The following is a 20,402-nucleotide window of genomic DNA, read 5'->3' as shown; positions in this document are numbered from 1 at the left end:
CGCAAGAGGAGGAAGGAAGTTAATTATACAAATTAATAAATAGAACACCCCACTGGCAGAATAAGCCATGCTTACGGCTTACAAGTCAGGAGGAAGAGGAAGATTATACATTCAAGATGCTTTTTTTGAACCCCAAGTGGGATAAAACTTACATCAAAGTTGTGTTAATAGTTCATTAGAAATCAAGTTTCGCTTTTTGTTTTAAAATAATCTCCACGATACAAGCAAGCTTTCAGGTTGGTGTTGTTTTCTTCTAAATGTCAAATCTACACTATTCACAACTCATGCTCTCACCTCGGAGGCCTTAAGATGACAACGGGCAGAGTTGCCCACCTGTCCGATTAATGTGGAGAGGAGCCGGGCGGTTGAAAGAAACCACACTTGACGCAGTCATTTCCTCCTTGGCACTAATCTCCCATCAGAAGTGATGGCTGGTGCCCATTGAGACTGGTAGGGCGGAAGGCAGGGAGCCCAACAGCAGGGGGCGCTAGAGCCAAAGACAGGCTGGGCCAACTAGTTCTGTCCCCCTCCTCCCTGCTGCTGAATTTGACAAGGGGGAAACTGAGCCAGAGGAAGAGGAGTAAGCCAATGGACAGGGCCACCCCCTGGGCCAGTTTTATGTAAGAAGGCAGGCAGGAGCAATAGATGTGTCCATTATTTTAAGAACAGAAACCTTTTAGTGTTTTTACACCCACTTCAAGCCAACGTAGCTTCTTTGTGTGTGGAGTTATGTACTGGAGGGGTAAAAAAACAACAACAGACCATCTGCATCAAACCTACCCCCTAAGCTGGAAAAACGAAGGGGCACACATTTTGGTAGTGATCGCATTTGCTAGATACCAAAGTCACTGCTTTCTCAAGGCCTGTGGGTCAGCTCAGCCCCACACACCAACACAGAGCCAGTTGTATCCAGGGAACAATTCTTTCCCCTGCCCAACACACAGAGCCTACATTCCCCCAAAGAATTTGGGGAACTTTAGTTCACCCTGCCCAGAGCTAGTTCCCAGCACCCTTCCAAAACTACAGTTCCCAAGAATCTTTGGGAGGAGCGACGTGCTTTCAATGGACTGTGTGTATGCAGGAACACAGCTTCTGCCATAATACAGTCACATCTTTACAGGTGATATGCTCAATTCCCCATCGCTCCTGCAAAAATCACCTCCTGCTAGATCCCACATTCTCTATCAGAGGGTCCAGCTGGCCACATTATTTTCTTTCTCTGAGTCAGTGTCAGACCCCAGGTGCCAAGAGAACTCACGTTTTTACTCTCAAGCAAACCTGACAGGCAGAGGCCAACAGGCCTCAGCACCACAATCATTGACAGGAAAGTTGAGGGTGCTCAGGTAAGAGCTCCTCGCATCTCCTCACACAAACAGAAAATGGTTGGAAGGAGGGGAAGGTCAACTTGCGGACAGGTCAAGAGTCTACCTATCGCTGCCTTTCGAGCCAGGATTCTCCCCCATTTTATTTAAAAAGCAAAAGCAAATCAGAGTTTGGAAGTTTCAGTTCATTAGCTTTAGTCTTTTCAGCCTTTCTGCTGAGCCAGCAGTTGCCATAGAAATCTGCCATTCTGGGCGTAAACAGCAAGAAAATGGGGCTTCATCCAATCCACTGCTTTCCCTAAAGTGCTGGGTTTTGGGACTTTGTCCTCTCTCAAATCCAAGGGCAAGTGTCTCCCACACCTTGTAAAAAAATAAAAAATAAAAATGGCACAGCTAAAAGGATATTTGTTTAAAAAAGGCAGACAATAAAGAATCCAGCGACCCCAAACTTTGGGAATCAGACACAAAGGGTTGTATCCAATGTTAGCCCTACTCAAGAGTTGCCCCACTGAAATCAATGAACAGGACCAAGTTTGGTCCATTAATTTCAACTGAGTAGTCTTGAGTAAACTCAGCTGGATACAACCCTAAGCTTCCTCAAGCCCACATAATGTTAAGTTTGGATCCAGTCGCCTTATGAAATCTATTGAAACCAGTGTTTCCCAAACTTGTAGTCTAAAAAACAGCTGGAGACCCAACTCCCACCATCCCTAGCTAGCTGAACCAGTGGTCAGGGATGATGTGAATCGTAGTCCAAAAACAGCTGAAGGTCCAAGTTTGGGGGAAAACAATTTAAACATTTTGTACCGAAAAAAAGATGGAAGGAGGGGAGAGGAAAATTTCCATAATTCAAAGGTAAGCGCATACAGTTTATGCTCCCCTCACTCAGGTCAATTTGCTATGATTGTTCTTTACAGGTAAGCGAACACATTTCCTTTCCCACTAAATGAGTTGCCAGGGATACTAAGCACCAGAGGGCAGGAGGAGGGATGAGGGATGAGGGGTTAGTGGTGAAGAAAAATCCTCTTTTAATGTTTGCATTGCTTCCTGATGCCAGGAGACCGGTCCTCATTAAGACCAGGCTGTGTTTGGCTGGGGGGGGGGGGAAGAGGTCAACATGGAAGTTTGGGTTAAAAAAGGCTTAAATGTTTAAAAATTGCTTAAAGGAAGTTTAAAATGTGTTAAAACGACTAGGTTTTGGCTACAGAAGGGTGGTCAATGTATTCCACCCCGTTCTCCACTAGGAGTGGCAGCAACGGTTAGGGAAGGGACTGCTTGCTAAGAGGCACTCAAGCTTGCAGATCAAACACCTCGCTTGTTCATGCAAGCCTCATTTGCTGACACGGCCCTTTCACCCTCTGGGAACAGATGTTTACCTAAGATTTTGGGAGAGGGCTCCCAACAATAGCTGGGAGGGTTTTTCCTGAAAGGGGCAGATGTTCCATTTGTTACACAACCGGTATCGGAAACCAGAAAACGATCCTTGCTTGGCGAGAGTAAGCCAGACTCAAACACCGTGAGGCAGTCAAAGCTTAGGAGGAATATTGATTGGGAAGAATCAACAGCAATCCTGGCTCAGAGATTCCTGCCGCTGGTTCAGATATGTCCTCCCTGAGCTACGATGAAGTCTCCTCCAAGGACCCAAAGGATGTTTTAAGAAGACCAGGGTCAGGTCTTTTTGAAAGGATGGGTTATGGGGTTTGAAGGGCAGGAGGCCACAGCTCACCTTCCAACCCAGATCAGGTAACTTTCCAATTTATCTGAAGCATGACTACCAGAAAGGTAGGGAACTCAAAACAGCTACCCTTGCTTTTGTATGTGGGACAACCTACCTCCAGGGACTTTTTAAGGCAGTGTTTCATTTGTGCCCCATTGCAGGGATGGGAAACCTGCCCCCAATGATGTTGGGACTCCCATCTTCCTTGCCCACAGACCCTTCTGGCTGTTGGGAGTCCAACACCACCAGAACCACCACTGGTCTCTATCCATGCCCTCTCAATACCTCTCTGCTAGAGAGGAATGACCTATTGATTCAGAAGTTAGCATCAGCTGGGTACTTGCTAGCTCTTACACACACACAAACTTTGCACTGGCTGCAGAAGTCTAGAAATCAGACCGATGGTCTCTATCCAAACATGATCTAGACCTCACACGTTCAACCTTTTCAGACCTAAGACCCACTTTTAACCCAAACATGCATTTGGGGACCCATTTCTCTCTTTTTTTACCGTATCTTTGGATGGTAGTAGTACTCCTGTTCTGACCCACCTTGGATCAGGCCACAGTCCAGTAGTGGCTCCTAACCCACCAGTCGGAAGACCAGCGATCTAGATCTCTTCCTTCTCTCCTTCAGACACATTGGCTTACAAGAATCCAAACCAGCCAGTTTCCAGAAAAGCTAAGTGGACACTCTCTTGGTGATCTATAAGGTGAGACGGGGGGTCTTTCCCCCTCACCCACCAAATCAACCTCATGTAGACTGAAGGATGCCCCTCAAACCCTGGTTCATGACAGCGGACAGCAGAACCTCAAAAACAACACCTTTTAATGTCTCAGTGCCAAAGAGGAGAGTTCATCGCGCTATACAGAGCATGTAACTACAGAACTGAGAGCTGGTGTTGATAAAATGGGATGTGCTTGTGAGCATTTTTCTATAAAAATAGACATCTGTGCATTTTAGAAGGCGAGGGGCTGTGATCCACGGAGGCGGCATTGCCCTTCCTAGCACAGGATGAAGGCTGTTAGGATCAGAGGGCCTGCGGTTGCGCAGCTAATGTGAAGAGAGGAAAGAAAATAGAAATAAATCAGCCACATCAAACACACACCTAAAGGTGTCATTCTGAGTCTGCTTTCAAACTCCTGGAAAGGAAACATCTCTTTAAGTCCCTTGACCACAGGAGCCTCCAGTGTGTTAAAAAAGAAATTTATAAGACCTGTAGGTTTTGGGGGGGTTGTGGCTTTTTTAAACAGATGTCACAAGATGCCAGACTGCTCTGGCTCTGCCACCCTCAAAACAGAAAGCTAGGAAGTTGGAGAGAAGCACAGTGGAGGGCTGGACTAGAAGACTCGCTGGGTCCCCTTCCAACTCTGCTATGGTTTGGATTTTATTTTCTCAAAACATGTATAGAGACCAGGGAGGAGGGAAGCTGCTTCAAAGATCCAAAGAGAAGGTAGGCTCCCACCAGAAATTGCTCCTACAGCTCCTGTTGCTCAAGGCAGTTGCAGTTTGGACTTGTTCCCTTACAACAGTCTTTTTGCCCGCCTGGTGCCCTCCAGGTATTCCAAACTACAACTCCCACCAGCCCTGCCCAAAGCTCTTGAAGGGGGCCAGGCGGCCTCAAGGCTGCTTTGCAGATTCCACTGCTGATGCCAGGACATTGTGGTGAAGGCTGAGTAAGGCCACCAGGAAAAAGATGAAGAGACCACAAGTCAGGGGTGGGGAGCCTGTTGTCCCTCTCAGACGTTACTCATCAGCCAGCAGGGCTAATGGACAGGGACCGTGGCAAGAGCTGTAGTGCATAAAAGTCTAGAGGGCCACAGATTCCTCAGCTAAAAATAAATAAATGGGAGGGAGGGGAACACCAGATGGCAGCTTCTAGGGATAAATATGAAATGAACAAACGATGCTAACAAGCTTTTTTTGGAGAGGGGAGGGATGCAAGTAGACCACACAGCACTCTTCCAAGTTGGGTCCCCTGAAGTTGTTGGACTACAACTCCCATCATCCCTGATCATCTGGGGACCCAAGGCTGAAGAACACTGCTGGAAGGTTGAGGGATTCTCAAACATCTATCCGGTTTGAGAATCATTTCAGGGAGCAGGTGCACCTCAGGGAAGAAAAGCACAAATTTAAAATCTGGCTTTCTTATTGACCCATCAAAAAAACAGGAAATAGAACCTGCATCCGGATGGAATTAAAATTGCAATTGGCTTCCCTCGGTGGGGATTTCTGGCTTGCTCAGGCCCTCTCAGCGCGCACACGTGCGCACACACACACACACAATTCCCCACTATGCACACACACAAAACATTTAGACCAATGGATCTGATGCAGTTTTTGCAAACTATTTTAATTAAAATATTAATTCCTTGAATAAGTCCAGGGTCTGGCACGTGATGAGATATACATTGGGGGGGTGGGGAGGGGCGGGAAGAGAAAAACGACCTGGTTACAAGACCACAATTCTCTCTCTTTTTTTTTTGTTTTGTTAAGCGCTAATGTTGAAATGGGGCAGCATGGAAGGGGAGGGGTGAAGGAGGCAGCAGTCAGGCCTTGTTTTGCATCACACAAACAAGATTATTTTAGGAAAGAACACGCCCACCCCCTCCCAATGTGGAGCCTGCCCAAAATTTCATCATCAATGCAAGCAAAAAATGCATGAATGAAGCGACAGGGAGGGGTTCTCAAGTACCGCTCATAATTCAGCCCCCACCAGACTGGGGCTCTCCAGCGGCTTCGGACTACAACTCCCATCAGCTGATGGGATTTGTAGTCTGAAACACGCAGAGGGTCCCAGCTTGGCCAAGGCTGGCTCATATCATTGCTCCTTGGTCTGTGCGTTTGTGGACATGCTTGGGAACGAGAGGCGTTCCCCTCTTTGCCCCCACCCAGAGAAAAACATTCAATATTAGCACCATGTTACTGATGTGGTACTGCCTAGAAACGGAGACCCATTCCAGGGCTCCAAGGTGGAAGGGCCTCTTGGAGTTAAATGACAATGTTCTTCTCTCTCCCCCCCCCCCTTTAAAAATAAGTTAACTAGTTCAAATTTCATGTCAAATGGAAAGAGAAGAGGCATGAGAGTTCTCTGTGAAGTTACGTTTCGCTGGAAGGATCTGAGTACTACTGAGATCTTTTTCACGCGAGATACACAGAACACATGGGCAAAAAGGGGTTTGCCCACTGTGACCCTTTCAAGAGAGTCACTAATATGCTAGGACAATGGTGCCCAAGTCAAGATTCTCCCCACCCATTTCCACCCCCCTGGAAGGGGCTGATTTGGCTTAGTGGCCTCCTGCTTGTTCCCAGTGCTATGATCAACCAAAGATCTGGAGGGAGAGGGAGGGGCAAGGGAGGGAGAAAGAGAGAGAGAGAGAGTAAGGATCTGGAGTGGTTGTTTTTTAATTTAGCTAAGATTTTTTTTTTAAAAAAAGAAGTCACACTGATAAAAAAAAAAGAACTGAGCTGCAGTGTGAAAGACATTAGAGTATTTTTCTATACAAAGATGTCGCGTTGGACACCAAACACATTCGGAAGAAACCTTGCAATTCTGAGCCCTATAAGATGTGTTAAAAGGCAAAATAAAAAATTCTAGAGTTAGTTAGCTAGTGTTTCATTTGCTTAAATGTGCAAGGGAATTTTTAATTTTTTTTTACAAAGAACAGCCGAGGGAAGCAGCTCCTGTAGTGAGGAGAATCTCTTTCTTTTCCTTTTCTCGTAACCTTGGGCCAAGCTGCTCTCTGCTTAGCCCCTGGGTTGACGCGAGTCACAGTACCTCTTTTGCTGCCTTGGCAACTGAGGTCCCAAAGATCCTGAGAGCAAAAGGAGAGGGGCGTGTCTAGCTCTCCCAAAAACCTTGTTCTCCAGCCGCCAGCCCCAGAAATCTACATGTGTGTGTGAGCATGCACAGTGGCTCTTTGGAAGCAGAGCCTCTGGGCAAAAGGTCACCAAAAGCAGTCGCAAATGGCTTTAAAAACGGGGCGGGGGGGTCCCCCACCTCTCGAGAACTCATGCGAAGGACGGGTCGCATGTAGCGTAAAACGTCAATGGAGGCAGCTTAACAGGCTGGTCAGCAGCAGGGCAAGAGAGGCGAAAACCACCCCCCCATGGCAACTAAAACACACTCGGAAACACGTTGGCTACAGCTTTACATGTAAACGAGGAAAAAACTGTGGCAAGCCCAAGGTTAGCCCCCCCCCCCCAAAAAAAATCTGGCAAAAAATAAAATAAAATATGTAGTGTCAGAAAGGAGAGAGATCTCCTTGCCTGCCCTAAATGGCGTGTCTGAAACTTATGGCATCAATCACAATACCTCTGGAAATTTGGACTGGCTGGCTGAAAGTCTTTTTTATATATATAGAAGTTTCTGAAGAGCAGAGCAGCCAGGCAGGGGAGGAGGGTGCGATCCCGGGCGCCTCGCAAATTGTTCTGATGCTTGACTAACGTGAGATGTCACAGTATTAAGCTAGAAAACAGCAGACCCTCCCTGGCCTTGCCTCTTCCCCCTCCAGCAACCACACAACCATACACACACGCACACGCACACACACGCACACACACACACACACCACAGCCTGTTGGGCTGAACTGCAAACAGGTTTCTAGCAGGTGCATTTGACTAGTGCAGTTCTGTCCAAGCGATCAGGTGTGCTCCAAGCGAGCGGCTTCACCTTAGTGCAACGGGGAGACAGCATGCGCCAGCGGGGGGGGGGGGGGTGTCCAGAGCTGTCTGCTTGCCCCCTTTCTCCCCCCCCCCCCAGCTTCTATCAGCAGGCGCGGTTCCCCTCGCCCTCCTGGACCTCCTCTCTTTAGTGGCACACCTTCCCCCCGAGTCCCTTTATAGCAAGAGACTGGCCCCCAAAGAAGCAGGGAGAGGGGAGGGGCATTTAAATACAGAGAGAGCGAACCAAGAACCCACGGGGTTTGCCCTCCCAATGTGCCTAATTCACCAGGAGCTTGGGCTGGGGGAGACCCTTCCTTCCTTCCTTCGCTCCGTTAAGAGAGAATGGCCTCCCCTGACCCCTTGCCACTAAAAAAGCTGCACCTCTCTCCCGGACTCCAAACAGCTTTCTTTAAAATAATCTTTCCTTTTTCTTAAAGAAGCTAAGAGAGACTCTGCAGCCAAATACTATGACATCCCAATTAGTAAACCCAAAACATTAAATGCTGCCCGAAATGAGCACGCTCGCCAGTCGGCACCCGGAGTCTGTGCTGCCCAGGTCTGGGCTCCCGGGGAGGGGGGTGGGGTTGCCCCTTGGCAGCTTCTGTTGGCAGACAGCTCCAGTGGACTTGCCACCCTCAGGGACAGACCTCTCGAAGCTATTATGTATAAGACATGTGTGACCCATTGGATATTTGCGACGTGACGCTCGTGCTCCTGCTCATGCCTGGCTCCGTCCGTCCCCCGGAGGACGTCCGCCTCAGAGCCTGGGGGCTGTTGCGGACCCCCAGCGAGCTCCCCCGGGGGACTCCCTGCATGGGCCCAGAGGGGTGACCCCAGGGCTGGGGGCCGCCTTGCATTGGGTGGCCCCACGCCTGCGGCGGACCACCCATGGGGTGACCCCAGTGGGGCCCTGCGCCCCCGGAAGGGTTGTGGGACCAGCTGGAAGCTCCCGGGTAGCTGTGGCTGAACGCCTCTGGGGAGAGGTTCGAGAGGACCATGTTGCTGAAGCCCAGCCGCATGCTCTCCGAGTCAAACGCCTCAATCTCCCGGGCCTGGCGCTCCAGCAGGCTTCGGATCCGCTCCGTGCGCTCGTTCTGCAAGGCCAGCATCTCCTCCTCGATCTGAGCAGGACAGAATTGGGTGGGGGTGGGGGAAGATGGGGGGGCAGGGTTAGATCGGAACAGCAAATACTGAGCAGGTGCCCCGCAGCGACTTTTGGAAGGCGGTGAAAAAAGCGGTGCTGATGCAACCCTCGTGCTGATGCAAAACAGGTGCTGCCGTTCCCCAGCACCACAAACCGCAATCCTAACAAACACTGCGACCGGTTGGCCTCGGCCTGCGAGAACTGGCGCTTCACCTGCCCTCATCAATCATGGCACACGTTAGTTATTAACAGACTCCGGCAATGGATTAGGGTGTGGCTGCTTCCACCCCACAATAGGCAGAGAAGTTGGGCAATCAGAACCTGCCGCCTGGCGAACAGGATTTAGGTGGGGAATTGTCATCGCGCCACTCCTTGGTGTGTGGAGTGCCTCAGGGTGCGATACTCTCCCCGATGCTTTTTAACATCTTTATGCGCCCCCTCGCCCAGCTTGTCCGGAGTTTTGGGCTGGGTTGCCATCAGTATGCCGATGACACCCAACTCTATCTGTTGATGGATGGCCATCCTGACTCGGCCCCAGACACACTGACCAGATGTCTGGAAGCTGTGGCTGGATGGTTACGTGGGAGCCAGTTGAAGTTAAATCCTTCGAAGACAGAGGTCCTCTGGCTGGGACAGGACGATATGGGATTGAGGGGGCAACTCCCATCTCTTGTGGGGGTGCAATTAGTGCCAGCACCGTCTGTTAAGAGTTTGGGTGTAATCTTCAATACCTCCCTCTCTATGGAGGCAGAAATTACACCTATAACAAAGGCGGCATTTTTTCATCTCCGCCAAGCTAAGCAGTTGGCTCCTTATCTCTCTCGTCCTGACCTAGCCACTGTGATCCACTCAATGGTCACCTCCAGACTGGATTATTGTAACTCGCTCTACGTGGGGCTGCCCTTGAGACTGACCCAGAAACTCCAGCGGGTGCAGAATGCCGCGGCGAGACTCCTTATGGGGTCTTCGCTGCGAGATCACATTCATCCGGTACTATACCAGCTGCACTGGCTCCCGGTGGAGTACAGGATCAGGTTTAAGGTGCTGGTTTTAACTTTTAAAGCCCTATACGGCCTAGGACCCTCGTACCTACGGGACCGCCTCTCCTGGTACGCCCCACAGAGGAACCTACGATCTGCAAATAAAAACATCCTGAAGGTCCCAGGCCACAGAGAGGTTAGGCTGGCCTCAACTAGAGCCAGGGCTTTCTCGGCTGCGGCTCCGATCTGGTGGAACGCTCTGTCACAAGAGACTAGGGCCCTGCAGGACCTGACATCTTTCTGCAGGGCCTGCAAGACAGAGTTGTTCCACCAGGCCTTTGGTTAGGGCGCAGCCTGACTCCCTCCTCTGGCAACCTGCACAGAATTTTGCTTAACGGTTGCCATCAATTTGATTGTAATTAATTTTTATAATTGAAATGTTTTTAGAATGTTGGATTATTTGATTGTTTGATTATTTGATTGTTGTTAGCCGCCCTGAGCCCGGCTTCGGCTGGGGAGGGCGGGATATAAATAAAATTTATTATTATTATTATGCCACAAAACAAGCCATGAGGGGAGAGCTCACCAGCTGCCAGCCTAGGTTTTCTGCCCAACATCCACACAATCCAGACAAATTAGGGTGTCTTGCGTGAAGACCCCTGCTCACTCCCTGGGACTGTCTTGGGGGTGACTCACTGTGGAGGAGCAACTAAGAGCCCTCACATCTCTGAGGGCACAGAGTCTTGTTGGCGGGGGGCAAGCGGCCTTCCTCGCCATTGCAGTGGGTTGGACTAGATCATCCTTGTGGGTTGGACTAGATCATCCTTGTGGTCCTTCCAACTCTTCTATGATTCTTTACAGACGTGACCAAAAGGCCTTGACTGCATCGGAAAATAAAGCACATCTCTGCTCAGTCATTTTGCTCACTAGGTAACCTTGGGCCAGTGACTACCTCTCAGCCTAACCTACCTTGCAGGGTTGTAGTGGGGATTAAAGGAGGAGGAGGAGGAGGAGGAGGAGAATCATGTAGGCCACACCTTGAGCTCCTTAGGGGGAAAGGTGGGACATAAATGAAATAATATAAAATAAAAGGTAAGCACCAGCATGCACCTCAATGAACTAATAAATCACCACTTCACCCTGAAGCCGCTTGAGTTAAAGGGGTCAAAAGTTGTGAAGTCAAGAGTCAAGTCACAGGACAGCCACACTCATAATCCAAATATGACTTTTTCCAAAAACTGGAGTTGTCTCTGGACCCTGAGAGGGACAGTTTCTCCAGAGACATGGCCTAATTTCAGGTTTTGTAATGGAAGGGAACCACAGAGCTCCTTTTATATGCAGAAAGGGAGCTGGTTTTCATTGTAATGCATTCTGTCTCTGACTGTATCACGATTTTCAGGAATTTCATTCACACCCACGAGAATTGGACTGAGTTTACGGAGACACACACCTATAGCAGGCACCCCCAAACTTGGCCCTCCAGCTGTTTTGGGACTACAATTCCCATCATCTCTGACCACTGGTCCTGTTAGCTAGGGATGATGCGAGTTGTAGTTCTAAAACAGCTGGAGGGCCGAGTTTGGGGATGCCTGACCTATAGCTACACTGGAGGGGACCAGCAGGTGGCAGCAGAGGCTGCCTGGTTCCATAAAACAGGGGATGGGGGAACCTCTGGTCCTGCAGATGCTGTTGGACTGCAGCTGCCATCAGTCCTGTCCGGCCCTTGGCAGCGCTTCCTGGGGCTGGTGAGAGCTGTGGCTCAACAACAACTGAAGCCAAAAGCTTCCCTGTACTGTGGTGCCTCGCAAGACGAAATTAATCCGTTCCGCGAGTCTCTTCGTCTTGCGGTTTTTTCGTCTTGCGAAGCATGGCTATTAGCGGCTTAGCGGCTTTAAGAAAAAGGAAACAAACTCGCAAGAACTCGCAAGACGTTTCGTCTTGTGAAGCAAGCCCATAGGGAAATTCGTCTTGCGAAAACTCTTTCGTCTAGTGAGCTTTTCGTCTTGCGAGGCATTTGTCTTGCGGGGCACCACTGTACTTGCACTAAAAGAAAACAACTTTTGCACAAAAAACTGAAGAGAGGTGGAGGGCTGCTTCCAAGAGTGGGCAAGTGGGGTACCCAGAGAGGATCCGTAATCCTTTCTCTCCACCACTTGCTTCCTGCAAGGCAACCACCACCCACTCACAAATGCACAAAACAGGCTAGTAACTCTGCACAGGGAGAAAGATTGGAACAGCGTAAAACTGAAACCTAACCTCAAGTTGCACTGTCACCAAATTCCCTATGCTGACCTCAAACGCCAAGATATGGCAGCAGAGTAAAGTTTGCAGCACCGTAACTTCAGCCACTTTAGCTACAACACCATTGTTAATGACAGGTGGGTGAAGGGAGAAAAGGGGTAGAGATGGAGGCATGGAGGTTAAATTAACCCTCAACACCATGGGGCATGTGTGGGTGTTGTCTGTGACAGTGACTGCCGTGGGGCGACTGGGTCACCAACGACACTGTAGGCGTAAGGGACATTGCCATTCCTACAATGCCTCTTTTTCTAACAATATTATTGTGTCTTTGGTGAGGCAGGTGAAGTGCAGGATGCTGCACAGCAGAGAGACCGTGGAGGAGTAGAGGTGTGAGTCCTGCACTAGGACATGGGAGAGACTAGGGTTCAAATGCGGACAGAGCTTGGGGGCTGGTCACTATCTCTCGGCCTAACCTACCTCAATGGCTATGAGCTCCTTTGAGAAAAGGTGGCAAATAGATATTATTTTTATTATTATTACCAGCACCAACTTAGCTGGGCCACAGGACTGGGGTGCCCATGGCCACTTCCTTGTACCCCACAGATCTGCTGTCTATTGCCTGCTTCAGACACAGCACAAAGCCATGGCCTGCTTAACAAACCATGAGTTAACCACAAGCTGTCCCAGAGTTTAGTGTTACGTGTGAACTAGACCCCAATACCTTGGATGGCTTCTTCCGCATGTCAAGCAAAATGACAGAATTCTGAAGAATTTCGTGTGGAAAAAATACTGTGTGTGTGTGTGTGCCCTTGTCCTAATTTAACGTGCCAACGTCCAGGCTGCCTGCCCTCATACCTTCTGCTCAAGGAGGGCCCTGCGCAGGGACACCCGCTGCTCCAGCTCGTGCAGCTCCCGGTCGTGCTGAGCCTCTGCCTGCATCTTGATCTTGCTCTGATAGGCATTGAGCAGCTCCAGTTCCTGCTGCAGCTGCATCTTCAAGACCTGGCACTCTGCTTCCTGCGCCTCGTCCAATCGCAGCTGCAAGACAAAAGCAAACAAACTGAGCTGTGGAAGAGGGCTCCCGGAGGGAGAGGGAAGCTGGTTGTGAGGCTTGCTAAGAAGGGAAGAGGGAGGTGGAAAGGGCTCCTCACTCTGGTGTTCAAAAGCCTGCAATGACTGCCCATATGTTCCCAAGCCAGCTTCAAGATTCCTGCATTAATGTACAAGGCTCTGAACAACTTAGGTCCAGGATACATTAGTATAAGGATGGAATTCCTTCTATCCCTGCCTGGTGGTCACAGAGATCTTCAGGGGAGTCTGCTAGCAGTTCTTCATGACTCAGATGCAAGGCTTCTATCCACCAGAAGGCGTGCATTCATTATTATGGGCTGGATTCTATGGAACTCCCTCCCAGCTGAGATTAGACATTCATCCCCTCCCCTCCCCAGTGAAACTTCAGGTACCTGACAAAGACTTTTCTGTTTCAGCAGATACTGAAAGGAAGTACTCCAGATTTAGGATGAATGTTAATTGACCTTGATGACCTTCTGCTTCTTAATTTTTATGCAAACCACTTAAATGAATGAATGCTTCTATTTCATAAAATCTATACACTGCTTCATTGTAAAAAGAAAGAGAAAAACCCTCAAAATGGCTTACAAAAAAGAACGGCTTAATTCTGCAATTAAGCGGTCTATAAATAGCTTAAGTAAATAAAATATTTCCCAGGGAATCTACAGAGGCAACCCCTGACTGTGGCCAAGGCTCAGCAATGCTCCACCAACACCATGTCTGGTCAGCCTGGATACCTCAGTTGGATACATGAGGTGCTGATCATGCCAAGGTTGCAGGTTCGATCCTTGTAAGGGACAGCTGCATATTCCTGCATTGCAGGGAGTTGGACTAGATGATCCTCAGGGTCCCTTTCTACTCCACTATTTCATGATTCTATGTCAGTTATGGGACTGAACAGCCCCCACCCCCCGCACCGCTGCCAGGAAGGAGAGGGCTCCATGAGGGAACTCACAGCCTGCGTGGAGAGCATCTCGTTGATGCTGTGGTCGTACTGCTCTGCGAGGATGGCCAGCTTTCGGGTCTGCTCCTCCTTGAGCCTCTTCAAGACAGCCTTGTGCTCACTCTTGGGGGTGGTCTCCAGCAGGTGGTTCCGCAGGGCCTTGTACTGCCGGGTCTGGATCTTGCACGTATCCTGGAACTGCTTCTTGATCTGGAGCTCTTTAGACTGGAGGGGAGGAGAACAACGGTTCTGCGTCAACCTTCTTAGAGGACAGGCCTGCCATGTCAAGGGGTTTCTAATGGGCTTTGAGCTGAGCAGCCATCTCCAGCCTGGAAGCCCCAACAGCACCACCAATGGCACATCCCCCTCCATTCAAGGCCTGCTGGTGGCTTTTCCACACCCTGGGACAAGAACACTGAGCATGCTCCGAGAAGTGCCCCACTTGAAACAGGCTCTGAGGACAAACCCAAACTCAGACACTGCTTTACTGGGAAAGCTATGCCAGACTTCCCTGGAGAAGCAGGGACCTGCTGCCTTATGCACTCACACAGTATATTGAGTCAGTTAAGGGTAGTTTAGACCTTACTGCAGCCTTACCATAGATGAGAGGGGGAGATATGGAATAGAACGTAAAAGTGATGCACACAGAAACATGATGAGCTGTTTAATTCCGAGTCAGACCACTGGGTCCATCTGGCTCAGTACTGTCGACACTGACTGGCAGAAGCCCTCCAGGGTCCCAGGCAGGGGGTGCTTTCTCCCAACCACACCTGCAGACACGGTCAGTGACTGAACCTGGGACCTTCTGCATACAAAGTAGGTGCTCTGCCACTGAGCTATGGCCCACTTAAAACATTCAACCGTGGCCACACAGAACACCATGAAAGTGAGGCCCAGCCTGCCAGCCCTCTGCTGCCACACAGTAGTTTCTGGCCTGAAGAGCCCGTCACCTTGTTGGTAGCAGCACATATATTTTTCAGGGCTTGGGGGACAGAGAGGAAGCTGGGTCAGATTTCCAGAGGCCAAAGGGGAAGGCAGGCAACAGAGCCCTGCAGAGAGCTGCCTGCCCTCCTTCCTGCCCAACACCATCTAGATAAGACGGGATTATGTAAATAGGAGGAAATTTGAAATGCGCTCAACTTGCATAATTTATACAGGTCACCAAGCTGGGCTTTCCTTGGCACAGGATCTGGGTCACCAAGGTGCAGAGAGCTGCCTCTGGTCAGTTGCCCAAGCCAGAGGGAGATATGCATGGCCCATGTGCCTCACCCAGTTTCCTGTTCCTGAGAAGCAAGTCAGCAAGAGGGCTGGAGCCTTGGGCCTCCTTTGGGTGGGCAATGCAACTCTTCCTTCCCTTGGCACTCCTGGCTGAACAATCGGCTTGAGGCTTTCATCTATCTTCTGGGGTAGGCAAAGCGCCAGGGGCAAGTTTTGGGTTCTGCCTCAGCCGGGAAAGGAGGAGCTGGGGGAAGGGCTGCAGCCCAGTGGTAGAGAATCAGCTTCACTCCTTGACAGCATCTTCAGGCTAGAAAATATTCCTTGCCTGAAACCTTGGAAATCCACTGTACACAATGTACTGAGATAGATGGGCCAATGAGCTGGGCTCGCTGTAAGGCAGCTTGCTGTGCAAAGGAGATGAGCCTCAGAAGGCAGCCTGGGATCACAAAGCCCCAGAGGTTTCTAAACCCAAGAAGCAGGGGGAGATGACACCAGAAGGCAGCAAGTAAGGGGCTGCTGGAACAGCCCTTCAGCCTGCAGACTAAATGCTTGAGGAAACAAACATGTCTTCCCAGGGGCTCAATAGGGGCCGAATGCCACAAGTCCTGGGCAGTGCCCCCCCGCAACACACAACGGGAAGAGGGCTGCCCACCTCCACCCCCTGAACCAGCTCACCTTGAGGCTCTTGGGCTGCTGCCGCACCTCCATGACATGCTTGCGCCGCAGCTCCCTCTCCCGCCGTTTGTTATACTCCAGCTGGTTGGTGAGCTCTGTCTGGTGCTGGAGCCGGATGAGCTCGCAGCGCATCTTCTGGATGGTGTTGAGGTGCCGGAACTCCAGCTCCTGCATGGACTCGTGCTGACGCAGCAGCATGGCATGCTCCAGGTCCTTCTGCGTCTGGCGCTTGTTCAGCTCCTGAGACGCAAGGAGAAGGGGGGGGGGGAGTCATTGGGGGGAAGCGAGGAGAGGGGACATCAGGACCAGGCAAGCATTTTCCTGGCTGGGTCAGAGAGCCCGAGGCAAAGGGTGCTGCTAGGGGAGGGCAGGAAGGGGATAGCTGTCCCCTCGCAGCCAGAGATAGATGGCCTCTGGGCATGGGTATTCCATTATACTACCACAGCTAAGAGCTGCCAACAGACTCAACTCCCATGAATGCCCAATCACCCTTTTGGGAAAAAGGGTATCTGAGCTACAAACCACCATCCCTATCTATTGTTCTTCATCTTGTTTTTAAAGTACCTTATCCCATTTTATCTCACTTCACACTGAATCAATGGCTGTTGGCTATGAAGAGCTTTATAAATCTGAACAATTATGACTTGTGATCTGAGAGAGTACTTCTGAAATGTGGCTTGCTTCTGCCCATCCTAAAACGTGGCTATTTTACTCAACCACCAATCTCGCTGCTCAATCGGTAATGGCCATTGCTTGCATTTTTAAGTTTACCTATCCTTTCACAGTTTTCCTCCAACCCTGATCTGCAGTTGGGCTGGTTGTTTTGATTATTGCTGTACAGAGCCCTGAACTCTTTGGACAGAGGTCAAGTCAAACCTTCAGTATCACCTTACCCCATATATGCTCTCTCAACCCCTTCAGCAGATCCAGCACTGTTACAGGTGCAACACCCTATCTGCATATGTAAGAACTTTTAGTGTGGCAGCACCCAACCTTTGGAACTCCCTGACTGTTGTTATCAGGCAGGTGCCTTCATCGTATTTTTGGTGACTTCTAAAAACATTCTTATTTAGACAAGCCTATCCAGATATCTAGAACGCTGTTGCATGGTTTAACCTGTTTTTAATTTAATAACTTTTCAAAAAAATAAATTATTCTTGCTGGTTATGATAATGCTATTATTTTATCTGTTTTGTTTTGTTTTTTTACAATCAAGCAGTGTATAAAGATGGGGGACTCAGGAAATTTAAAGTCCTTCTTCACACAGTGGATAGCTAAACTGCGGAACTCAGTCCTGCAGGAAGCAGTGATGGCCACCAACTTGGGTGGCTTTAAAAGAGGTTTACACAAATTCATGGAGGAGGAGAGGGCCATTGATGGCTTACTAGGCCAGGTGGTTACGCAGAGGCAGCAGCAATGCTTCTGAACACCAGCTGCTTGAAACCACAGGATGGGAGAGCACCTATTTGGCCACTGTGAGAAAAGGATGCTGGGCTAGATGGGTCATGGGCCCTCCTACGCACCTCCCGGACAAGGTCCTGCTCCAGGTTGTGGCGCCCCAGCAGCATCCGCCGTTTGAAGCGGCGGCACTCCAGCTCCAAGTACTGCCGCTGCCGCCGGAGCAGGTTGGCCTCCTCCTCCGCCTGGAAGTGCTGGATGTTCTCCTTCTGCTTGGACAGCCACTCCTGCTTCTCCTTCTTGGGAGTGCTCTGGTTCTCATTCAGCTCCTGGAAGAAAGAAGAGCAGGTGGTCTCCCGTCACAGGGGGGCAGGGCTCAACGTCATGGGAGGGGAGCTGCCTGCTGCCTTTGGAAGCCCTAGAAGAATAATCTGCTGCAGGAGCAACGCAATGGGAGGGGCTGTTTCCCATTCCCAAGGTGAAACTGTGAAGCTCCCTTGGTTTTGCTATTGGTTGGTGCATGTTGCTTAAGGAATCTTGTTATATTTGTAGTACTGAAGGTTTGTTTTTTTTGGTTTGGTATTATATTTGCTATAACCAAACTGCAATGGAAGACAGGAGTGCCTGGCGTGTTCTGGTCCAGGGGGTCACGAAGAGTTGGACCCAACTAAACGGCTCAACAACAACATATTTGCTATTGTGTTGCTTTGCTATATTATTATGACATTGTTTTTGTTTTGAAATGCATTCCTGTTTTGTCATAAACTGCTCTGTGGAAAAGCGGCATACAAATGAAATGAATAAATAAAATGAGTTAGCTTGGCTTGTAGGAAGATGGGAGGAGAGGAGAAGGAGAGAGAAGGCTCCTCTCTATCTGCATCCTTTGGTATTGCAAGGAGTGCAGAGATAAGGGCACACACAGTTCAATGGAACAGAGCAACAGCAAGAAGGGGACATTCTGCCAACGGAGGGTTCCCTGCCATCGTGGACACTCAGGATAAAAACATTTATGGGAACAGAGGAATCATTGCTGGAGGACAGGCCTTCCATTCCACAGGCACAGCCTGTAATAGGCAAATTTCTGCATGAGTGGCTGAGCTAGACCAGGTACAATATTATAGGAATGCCAGCAGTGACATTGTCCCAGAAAAGAGAATGGGTTTTAGGACAATGCAAGAGTCAAACCTCTATAAAACAGGACAAGCACTCTTTTCCATCCTGGCTTTTGACAGTTGAGGTGCATGTTTTTTATTTTTAAGGTTGCAAGTTGTTTTTAATGTTGTTTCTAATGCTGTAACCTGCCCTGGGACCTTAAGGTGAAGGGCAGGTAATAAATAAATCAACAGCTGCCACCACTATTTCAAAAGGCCCTGCTAAGCAAAAGTGCTAGTGATCACAAGCGTCTTGAATAATTGTCTTAATTGTACAAAAAGGCAAACTTTTTCTAACTGCCAATCAGACCAGTGACTAGATGAATGCTCTTTTGCTGCCATCAGTCCCCCCCCCCCCCCGCTTTCTAAGAGATGAGCTTTACCTCTTTGAGCTGCTCCTTGCGCAGTTTATACTCTCTTTTCTGGGATTCCAGGAAGCTGTTCAGCTCTTTCTTCTGCTGGGCTTGAATGTGCTGCTGAAACTTCTTCTCTTCATTGGCCATGATTTTCGCCTACCCAGTTGAAAAGGCCCAGGAGAGAGCGGTAAGTGGCTCAGGGGGCAGCCAAGGGCAACAGTGTCTGCATCGTCAGATATGCTTGAAATGCAGAAATGGTAACACAGGCCTGCCTACTCACACACAGACACTCTGGACACGAGCAGAGAATGCATTAAGCCAACCTCTGCCCTCCAGCTATTTTGGAAAACTCCCACCAGCCCTTTGGCTCCTGGGCCAAGTTCAAGGGGCTGCTATTAGTATAGAAAGCCCTTAACAACTTGGGACCAGCTCAGCTATGAGATTGCCTTACCCCATATAATGGTAAAGGTGGCACCTAATACCCGTTCTGCGTTTGTAAGAACTCGAATCTTTTAGTGTGTCCTCGCCCACACTTTAGAACTCCTTGCCTACTGATATCACTGCCCTCTTTTCAGCACCTACAAAAAACACTCCTACCCAGATGTTTAGAAAGTTGATGTAAGTTTTAATCTGCTTTTAGTCTACTGTCATTTTAACTTTTTGAAAGTCTTAAAGCAGTAAAATGATCAACAATATATATTTTCTGGGGTAAACCTCCCTGAAGGTTTTTCATTTAACAATCAAGAGGTGTATAAACTTTATGACATAAAACAAAGAAAGAAAAACATTTGGAGGGCACCAGGACGAGCAGAGGCCACATTAGGCTTTCTCTTAGGGCAGGTCTGTGTTGCCCAACCCTTACCGGAGAAGCTGTGCGGAAGCAGCTGCCCCCTACCTCCTTCTCCATTGCCGCCTGGTGCTTCTTGATGAGCTTCTCCATCTCGGCCGCAAAGTTGTTGCGCTGGGTCTCCAGGTCCTTGTCCAGCCGTAGGCGGTGCTCATCCATCTCGGCCTTCAGCTTGTTCTCCAGAGCCATCAGCTGCTTCTGGTGCTGCCGCCGCATCCGCTTGTAGCCGGACATCTGCTCCCGGAGCTCTGAGTCTTGCTCGTGCTCCTGCATCTGCCTCGTCACCTGCAGGGAGGGCGGGGAAACAGACCACAGCGACTCTGAGGAGGAGGAGGAGGAGGAGATGTTCCCCAAGGCACGTGAGCGCAGGCCTATGGGCTGCACAGCTCAGTATTGAAACACATCCTTGGCATGCAAAGAAGTCTCAGGTTTGATGCCTGGCCGCATCTCCCAGGTATGAAATCCTGGAGAGATGTTGCCACTCTGTGTAGATGGTACTGAGATGGATAGACCAACAGTCTGATTCAGTATTAGGCATATTCCTAGGTTCCTATTAAATCAGCCCTTAACTCATAACTATGAGGACTAGAATCTTCTTGTATTTTTAGGGGAAGATACATAGCTCAGCAGTGGAGCCCCTATTTAGTCTGCAGAAGGCACCAAGCTCCATCCC

At 49.5% G+C, this 20,402-nt stretch overlaps 1 protein-coding gene across 1 annotated transcript in view; it reads right to left on the bottom strand.

The window, feature by feature from the left end:
• Positions 1–5,373: 5,373 nt before the first annotated feature.
• The window catches only part of TAOK1 (TAO kinase 1), a 59,898-nt gene continuing 44,869 nt past the window's right edge, over positions 5,374–20,402 (bottom strand). Inside the window, exons 13-19 of the mRNA XM_080983328.1 lie at positions 19,778–20,115; positions 18,910–19,038; positions 17,501–17,704; positions 15,978–16,217; positions 14,097–14,309; positions 12,926–13,108; positions 5,374–8,826 (exon numbers count right to left, since the gene is read on the bottom strand). Coding sequence (XP_080839454.1) covers positions 8,365–8,826; positions 12,926–13,108; positions 14,097–14,309; positions 15,978–16,217; positions 17,501–17,704; positions 18,910–19,038; positions 19,778–20,115 — 1,769 coding nt within the window. The 3' untranslated portion in view covers positions 5,374–8,364. The remainder of the gene's footprint in view (positions 8,827–12,925; positions 13,109–14,096; positions 14,310–15,977; positions 16,218–17,500; positions 17,705–18,909; positions 19,039–19,777; positions 20,116–20,402) is intronic.

The sequence above is a fragment of the Podarcis pityusensis genome (genome assembly GCF_964106645.2).
Source record: "Podarcis pityusensis genome assembly, chromosome: 15".
Classification (NCBI taxonomy): domain Eukaryota; kingdom Metazoa; phylum Chordata; class Lepidosauria; order Squamata; family Lacertidae; genus Podarcis; species Podarcis pityusensis.
Note: the sequence above shows the minus strand (reverse complement) of the source record. Positions and strands in the feature narration are given on the sequence as shown.